The 9,648-nt window shown below is 38.9% G+C and overlaps 1 protein-coding gene across 1 annotated transcript; it reads right to left on the reverse strand.

Moving 5' to 3' along the window:
* Positions 1–783: 783 nt before the first annotated feature.
* yipf6 (Yip1 domain family member 6) lies at positions 784–8,988 on the reverse strand. The gene is given in 7 exon segments (NM_001015932.3): positions 784–3,206; positions 4,466–4,623; positions 5,481–5,606; positions 6,261–6,303; positions 7,030–7,108; positions 7,204–7,332; positions 8,935–8,988. Coding segments are annotated over 7 exon segments (702 nt in total). The 5' UTR covers positions 8,980–8,988; the 3' UTR covers positions 784–3,084.
* Positions 8,989–9,648: the final 660 nt, after the last annotated feature.

The following is a 9,648-nucleotide window of genomic DNA, read 5'->3' on the forward strand; positions in this document are numbered from 1 at the left end:
AAAAAAAGCACACATGGAAGAAGCCTTAGTGAAAAAGAAAGTCTTATGATGTCGTATTGCTCAGAAAATGATGTTAGGGAGCTGAGAAGACTCATCGTTCCTGTGCTCAGTTCTACCAGTGGTCAGTTGGCCACATTAAACAGCAGGTGGTGCTGTTGTTTCCAGTTCAATTGTTTTAGCATTTAAGCAGAACTGCTCATCTCTTGCAAAATGTAATGGAAAAATTGCTCAAAAGAGAGCTCTGAACAATTTCAAATTCATGTTTCCAAGGTTTACATTTCGTTCCAAAATCTCTAGTCTAGATCTCACTGCACCCCCTCCCATCAATTGTTACCAGAAGTACCTTATAGGAAGCGTTCTACTTACACAGCACCCTAAGCCTTATCCATAAACTGCCACTATTTGTGCATTTTCTTTTTCCTTGGATTTTGGTGCAGAAGTCATCCATTTCTAAAGTGCCAAAATATTTCCACTAAAAGAGAGCTGCTAGTAGCCTGCCATAGGAAATAATTGATTATATTGGGTCTCCTGAATGAACAATACAGGTATAGGACCCGTTATAAAGAATGCTTAGGACCTGGGGTTTTCTGGATTGTTTGAAGCATAAAAAATACAAGATATTGATACATTTTAGCATATGGTCCTATGTATCCATATTACCTTTACTGCCCAGGGATGATAAAGCTCACTAGTTTTCAAAAATGATGCAACCTGAATGCTTGTGTAGCCTTAACATGTAGAAGATCTGGTGGAAATGACAATGAAGTAAGAAAACACAATTGATTAGGTTAAAAAAAACTTTAATAAATTAAAAATATAGAGATTGTAACTTTTAATTTAAAATAAATGAGGAAAAGAAAAAAATCGAGCTATCCCCATCCCACAAATCACTCACCCAGAGAAGAAGAGAGGAAAAAGCTGCAAGACTATAGAGTAAACCAGGGGGGGGCTCTTCACACAGTCCAAGTACAACTCCCAGACCCCCTTTCCAGACTTTGGCTGCTGAGAGTTGTTATTATACATCTTAAAAAAACAGTAGAGTTCTAGGAATCACAACTCCATTCACTAATGAGGGAGAACCCTATGCATATCCTGCATTATTATATAAACACATACATAGTTGTATGAGTGCATATAGCTTGTTATCCAGCATCATATGGATTACAATTCTGCCATATACCATAGTTTAAAGATCAACACTCGGCCATATAGATAACTTCTACTTGAAGTCCACTGGGTGCAAAACATGGATATATACCTATCTGCGTATGTGTGCACTGCCTTTCACCCAAAGCCACTATTCCTGTGTTTTCACATACATAAATTCACCCTACAATCAATTATCTTGTATAGAACTGCTTTTCTCTATAACTTTATGGTGGCTGCAAACAGAACATATTTCAGATTGTTGGACAGCCAGATTGCCCTGAAAAAGAGCAGATATCTGTACACTTTAAAGTCTTATTGTTACCACAGAGGAGTTAGAACATACAGGTGCATATTGGTGGATATGTCCCATTGCTGTGGACTTTGGTGACATTAAACCCACGACTGCACAAATTTCTCAGTACTGGGATGAATAAACACAATCACACAGTTCACTCTGTGAACTTTATAACCACCTTGTGTAACAGTAGAATCTATTGTGTACACATCACCAGTCCTGCATTCTAACCCATTGCTGCCCTCTAGAGTAACTGAATGTAATATACTAAGTCATCCCTCTATCAAGAAGCTAAGTTTCTATACTCAGTTCTTTATACCCAGTGGTTCAAATGAGAAGATATTAATTTTGACAAGTATAAAACCACAACAAATATTATACATCAACTGACCCTTATTTTAAATGATATATAGTAATAATATTTCTAACATGTAAGGTTAGCAAATGACCTGTTTGTCATATAAAGCTTGCTGCCATTTAAATGTGAGCATAGCTTTATCCATGTCCTCATTTATCCCCTTATTACAGCAGAACACACAAAAATGGATTTACTAAAGTATTGCAGCAAGGTTGTCTTTCCAGTGGAAATTTTACAGATCTTTGCCAGAATATATTTATTAAATGGTGAAAATGTACCTGAACAAATATGACACCAAATATTCTATACAGGTTAACAATGGTCTGTGAAATTTCCATTTGGTGAAATGTGGTCAATTCACTTTTTATTCTCTAATAAATATGCCCCTTTCTAGAGCGATACTATTTATAATAGTGTTCAACCTTCTCTTCTCCAACTGTCATAAGAACTAAAACTCCAAACACTGCCTGATAGCCATCTGCTCTGAGGGTCCTTGCAGGACTTCAAGAACCAAAGGGCTGCAGGTTGGACATCACTGCCACCAAAGCCTAAATGTGAATATGGACTGTAGCTGCGCTTTCCTACCTACAACTCTATGGGAAATAATGAAGGGAACAAAAAGTAAAAACAAAAAAAGGACTGGTCCACCCCATCCTGATGTTTACTTTTCAAAAGAAAAAAAAAGTCAGTCTATTTGATTAATTTGTAGGTTTCTTCCTCAAAGATCCTTTATAGCAGCATAAAAGGTACATTTGATGCACTTAATGCTTTTAGTTGTATCCATAACTTATCTTTCATGTTAGCTTTTCCAGCTTTGAAAACATCTCTTCATAAATGGTCAGATATAGCAGTGCCTAGAGTATATTACATAAACCCCAAGTCCACCCTGACATGCAAGGGGTTAACTTTGGCTCTTCATTGCACCAAAGCTACCAAAAATTGTGGAAGGCACCATTGTTGTATACACAATTGAACTGGATTTAACATAAAAAAAATATATTATCCTTTTTAAATATGATTAACCCCTTTCTACTGATGTGAAACCCCTTCCATGACCCCCGCCAGCTACTTTAAACTTTTGTTCCTTTAATCCCAAAAAGGCAGTCAAGGAGAGAAAATGTTTGAATTTAGTGCAAGCCTTTTTTCCCCAAAACAAAGCAACTTCTTGACAGCCAGATTTCAATTCTTGACATCCTCTGACGTTTTGTTAGCGGCAGTCATACGGTGCAATCCTCCTGGTTGATGGAATCACTTAGGTCTGATTACAACTATGGTGTTTCTCCTAGCTCACGGTGTTAAAGGTCAAGACCATCCAGCTGATGACAAAATAGAAGAGGAATATGGGATAGACAGCCAGAGCTCTGCGATTTGGTGGCTGACTGTCTGCTAAGAAGGCAGTGGAGGCTAAAATTAAAAAACAAATGTAAGAAAACTTAAACTTTTATATCACCACTATAATTTAGTACAACTAATGTATATTAAAGTAAACTAACGGGAATCAGGACAATAACTTTCTTATCTTTAAGGCAGTTTATTTACACAGGGGTGCCCATTTTAGCATAAAAACAAATCATAAAGGTAAATCCTGCCCTCTGGGCACTACCTTCACACATTAGATTAGTTCCCTCACTAACCTGGGCCCCTTGTGGACTACCAGTGGGAAAACACAAATGTTGGGGGTCACCCCTGTACTCACAACACGTCTGGGGGATTAGCTCAGCCTCCTGGCTTTCCTTTCAGCTCCTTTGATCCTCAGTCTCTTGGCAGCTTTCTCAAGTCTGGGCTCCCTCTGCTCCTTGCAGTGGCAGGAAGCACCCCCAGCCCCTCTGGGAGTCCTAACACAGAGAAGTATCCTTCCTGCTCTGTGAGAGTGCTACACACCTTTCTATACAATTAAATACCTTTCCACAGGACAGCCTTCCTGTGGAAAGTAAGCTCCAATAGGTGAGCTGGACTACTGGAATGGATCGCCTGATCCACTTGTTCCTTCCAGAACACTATAGCTTTCAGGACCAGGCAGCAAAACCCTTTAAACAGAGAAAACAATCTGTTTATCAACCTCTCCCTTAAAGGAGAAGGAAAGTCTAAGTCACTTGGGGGTGCCAAAATGTTAGGCACCCCCCAAGTGACTTAAATCGCTTACCTTTTACCCTGGGCTGGTGCCCCTGTACGGAGAACAGCACCAGCCAGGGTAGCAGCGATTGCTTCCTTGTTTGCTGCGCGCGCATGCGCAGTAGAGTGAAAAGCCGAACTTTGAACATAGAAGTCGGCGTTTAACTCTACTGAGCATGCGTCTGTCCTGGACTTTTGCCAGCAGGGCGAATAGGGAAGAAGGAAGCGCTCGCTACAGTTACCCGGGCTGGTGCTGTTTTCTCCTAACAGGGGCACCAGCCCGGGGTACAAGGTAAGTTATTTAAGTCACTTGGGGGTGCCTAACATTTTGGCACCCCCAAGTGACTTAGACTTTCCTTGTCCTTTAAAGCCTACCTCTCCCACTATGGAGAACTTAAAGGGAAAACTCACATTTTCTCTCATTTGTTGGGCCATTCTACCACAAAAGATACACATAGTAAGCATCCCCACACAGAAAAGAGTTACTACTAGCACAAATTGGTAGTTTAGTGAAGAGTTGGTACGCTCCTTTATTATATATATGTACTTACCAAAAGTGGACCAGGCAAACATGACTGTCACTACAACTAGTCTAACAATGAAACTTGCTGTTGTGTGACTCAATAGAAGCACAAGCCTGCACACCAGCATGGCCACAGTTAAGGGCAAGATGCAATAACCCAACACACACAGGCTTTGGAAGAAGGAGCTGTAAGGAAAAAACATGACAGTCATTAAATCATATTTCTTATTCAACTAAAAAGCTAGAAAATGAAGAGCCCTAAAAGCATTTACTTCCAATAATCACTTAATCTGAACGTTTGAAAATGTGGAATTGTTTCTAGAAAGCAGAAGTTTTTTTTTTTTTTAATCTGAATCTACCTGTACTTTTTCTGGTAGGACTCCTGAGAGTAATTGACAACTGCTATGTTTAGACAATTGATAATTTAAGGCAGAATACTGCAGTATTATTAGTATGCAGCAATATCAGAAACCAAAACACTAAAGAAAAGAAAATGGTTCTAAAGGTGTGCAAAGCATCCTCGTGTGCCATTATGCTTAAAAGTAAAACAAATAAGCAACAACATGCTGAAATTCACTGCAAACTAGGTTTGCAGTACTCATGACTAAATACACTGAATTAAACAATCAACCTCTGGTTAATAAAGAAAAAAAATAAATAATAATACTGCCCTAGATAACAGACAAACCATAGATTTTGTCATCAGGCAGTAGCTCAGGTTGGCTGGTGGTCATAAACTCTTGCCAATGATCAACTAAGAAGCTGGTTAATTAGGAGGTAATGATTTATAAATCAGAGTGCAATTATATTTAAGAAGTAAGGTTACTGTCACAGTATTTTAAGTATTGATAACAGACAAACCATAGATTTTGTCATCAGGCAGTAGCTCAGGTTGGCTGAGTTCCTTCAATATATTCTCTTATTTCACCCGTGTATTTAATTTAGATTGCCTCCTGTTATATTTTACCCAGATCAATCAACCTTTATTGTATTTTAACAAAGTTAACTTTTCTACTTACATTGTGGCCTAGTCTAGTACTTACATGGTTCCGCCAAGCAATTTGGAGTTTAGAGTGATAACTACGGCCCCAAACCAGATGATGACAAACACTTCGGCAAACTGAGGTCCTCCATCATCTTTGCTATCAGCATTGCCACCCTGTAGCATTCTGTGACAGAGAAAGACATAAACATTCAATTAAAGTGGCCCACTTACACAGTATTTTACTTTAGGCAAAACATATTAACTTAGGTATAATTCTCTTTACGTGGCTCCAAGATCCAAAGTTGTAAACACAGCGAGAGAAGCCTGGAGAAAGCTGGAAGGTGAGCTCTCAGGCCATCAGTGCAAATGTAGTGGTGTATATTTTTTTAACTGCCAGTAAGAAAATCTCCCTAGCTAGATACACAATTGAGAATTTCAACTGATACACTCATGTGTCATAATTGATTTGAGGATACTGTGGAACTTGTTCCCTTTAGCAATATCGTACCAAATACGTCAAATGTGGTAACATCACAAAATATCACATAACATTGTAAATATTTTTTCCTTATTCTTTAAGTTAGGCTCAAAATATTTGAGCAAAACATTGAACTTGATGTACAGGGTCTTTTTTTTCATCCTGAAATAAAATGCAATTATTTAAATTATTTCAGAGATTTCTTTGTATTAAAAAAAACTGTCACTCATAGCTATAATTCTCACTTGGCTTTTACGGCTGTGCACAAAGCATCAGGAAGAGACTATACTGAACCCATTATAGGATTTTGTGCATGTCATGAATATGTGTAGTTACTGGGAGAAACAGTTAAGTACTTACAAGGCAAGTGAGACACATAGCACCAGAGGACCCCACAAATCCCCTAAAATAAAAGAAAAGAACACGGACATTAGACTATAACAATGTGAAAAGTTTACTATTCTTGCTTAAAATATCGAACTGCTGATTTGAGTTTTTTGCCTAAACTCATTTTGCTGTGATCAACACATTTTAGTGCATGTAACTCTGTGGTGCAAACCAAACAGCTGTAATAAGGGCCTCTTTAGTTGTACCAAGGTGCCAACTGGCATGCTCACTGCCTCTGCTCCAATTAAAATTAGTCAGTCATACGCATCAAGCACCTCTTTGAGGTCATCATAATCGAAGAGAAGCAGTGTCCAAAAGCAAACAGGGGCAGAGCATCATGCTAGACAAGAAAAAAAGTAAGTAAAAGAACTGCAGTTATTTTATCTGCATGTAGGGAGAAAGGTATGTTATTCTGTGGGCTGTACAGAGTAAATAAAAAAAAAAAAAACTTGCTTTTTAGGAATTTTGATTTTACAGAGTTCCTGTCCATTAACAAAAGGTCACTTTTTTTTTTCCTTTGTGTCCATACGTAATGGCAAAGCATTCTAAATCCTAATAATACATAAATCAGCACTGGCCGATCTCAGCACTCTGAATTGTGCTGCACCTTATGATTTGTCTTGTGTGGCTCCATTGTAGCATTTCAAAATGAAATACTGTATGTAGCTTATGTGAATTGGAGAATGGATTCCAATAATTATTGTGTGTGTGTGTACTGGAAATAATGATTCTGCATACTTACAGTCTCTAAGAAGTGTTGTGCTCTTTTTAGGATACATAACATGAAGAAACTTGTTGCCAACAGCCTTCAGGTCCCGCATCTAGAAAGGAATTTAATAGGCTAATTTAATAATGTTTTTGTATGTACATTTCATTTCAATTAGAGAAACATGATAATTGAATACATTGTACATACTATGGTATCCTTAACTGGCTCATCCAGTGTGGAAAGATCATCCTCTTGTGAGGTTGAGGCCATTGGGACAGTGATCTCCCCCTCCACCGGAATATCTCCAGATATTGACACATTTGATAATCCTGCAAACTGGAAAAGTTCCACTTGTCACAGAGTATTCATTTTACATACCTTCAAAACATTTTAAAAAGCTCTTCATGCTAAAAACAGTGATAATGAATGCACAGGTCGGTCACCAGAATATGATGGGTATTGAGAACCTAGGCTATCCTGCAGTTAAGCAGTAAAAATTAGGAGGGCTTCACCAACATCCAGGGGGCAGTGAATATTGCCTTCTGGGCTGAACATCATGGGGGTACTACATATGAGATTTTGGTCAGACAGACTTTTCTGTCCCATAAAATCTCCTGCAACTGCACAAAATTTTGTGGGATGCTGCAAAATCGAATCCACGATCCTGTAATGTAAAATTGGAAGAGCTTTACATACATAACACAATTCATATCAATCCTTGCCCCAGTGGAATTTACGGCCTATGGCCCCTATTGCATTCACACACAGTAGGGCCAATTTCATCAGGAACCAATTAAACCCCCCATATGTTTTCAGAGTGTGGAAAGAAACCAAAGTACCCAGAGGAAACCCATGAAAGCACTGGGAGAACATACAAACTCCGTGCGGATGGTGTTCAGTATGGAATCAAACTCAGAACCACAGTGGTGCAAGGCAGCAGTACTAATCAAAAATGTAGCATCCTCTGTTTCCTGCTGACAGTCAGGTAGAGTCCAATGGCAAATCATAAATGCTGTTTACAGCTTAACTTTAAATATAAGTTATATTTTGAAAACTACATCCAACTGGAAGCAGATCTGTTAAAGCAAGGACAGCAAGTTCCATTTAGTTCTACCTGTAGTTCAGTAACTAGGGCTGAAATATATTCTGCTCTAACTTCAGCAGTGGATCATTTTTCCTGGGCCTTTTTATAGGTCTTCTTTGCTTTTCAGGGTTCTTCTTGCATGGTCATGTCAGGTATTGCTAATGATTAGGCCTGTATAGTGATTTTTTTTTTAATTTTGTAACAATAATATAACATTTAATTAAGGACAAGAAATATCTCAAAGCATCTATTTCAACTGTGCACACTCTTCAACTCAACTGCAGGGATCAGTCCAAAAACATACAGGCAGGTTAATGGGTTCCTTATATATTGATCATAGTGTGTGTAACTGTGATAGGACTGTAAGCTTCACTGGAGCAATGGTTCATGTGAATGATATATAATCTCTGTAATGTGCTGCAGATTGTCAGCACTATGGAAATAAATAAAAGGTGACAATAAGAAACTGAAGGGTGCAGCTGCTTTCAGTATCCAGTAAGTTGATTAGTTTACTACACAGTTAGGAAATGAAAGCAGAGATCTGATTGGGTGCTACAGTTCTATGCACTGGAGCAATTTAGCACCAATCAGCAGCTCCTACGAGCAGGCTACAGATGTTACTGATTTGTGTTTACTGTCGTTTTAAAGCAACTAATCGCTCAAAAATATACCAGGCAAAACGACAAAGTACTGAGGTAGACAATCTGGGGCCCTGCAGTAAGTGTCGAACTAATGCCACCCTCATATAAACAGACTCGGCAGATGCTCAAAATTTCCTATTACCCATGGTATTAGTTATTAACAATAATAATAGGGGTCGGACACTCATCCGATCGCTCCTGTTCGGTTCTCACCAGCTGCTTACTGCCACTGTCTCCAAATCCCTCTGTTTCCGCCATGTTTTCCTCCGCTTCCCTTTCTTCCTGCCTGGCAGCTGAGACGTGGAGTCAGATGTAACCACGTCACCTCGATGCGTCAAGCACTTCTTCCGCCTTTCTGTCGCTTGCTTTACACGTCACGTTCGACGCTTCCACGTTTCTATGGCAACGCAAGGGCAGGGATTGGGTTTAGCCGGCGCCTGCGCAGTTGTTCGAAATTTCTCGAGGCTATTTAGGAGACATTAGTTTAGGTATTTAGGCGTTGCGCTGTTTATAGGGAGTAGCGCTGCGCCGGTGTTTATGTATGTTTCTGCAAATCCACCTGGTTTTATTCTAGAAATCGAGGGTACTGAAGTGATATAGTGTATACATAAAACAATGGGCTGGACACTATTCGTACGTGTTACAGAAACAGAAAAAAACTCAGGAAAGGAGACCGATAAAAGGAAAAATGAGAAAGTTGAAAAAGAAAAGGGTAGAAAAGGACAAGAATATATAAGTAGAGAAGACCAAGGGGTTTGAGGAAAAGAAAACAAGGGTAATGGGTTGAAATAGTAGAAAAAAAGGTACTTGTAGAGGGGAGAATAATATTTAGAAAATAGGAATCTTTTCTGTGCTTCCTGGTGGGATTTTTGCACCTGACTATTCAGACTTTTTTTGTAACTTAAATTTCGTCTTTTACCATAAAGT

This window comes from Xenopus tropicalis, chromosome 8, assembly GCF_000004195.4.
Source record: "Xenopus tropicalis strain Nigerian chromosome 8, UCB_Xtro_10.0, whole genome shotgun sequence".
Taxonomy (NCBI): domain Eukaryota; kingdom Metazoa; phylum Chordata; class Amphibia; order Anura; family Pipidae; genus Xenopus; species Xenopus tropicalis.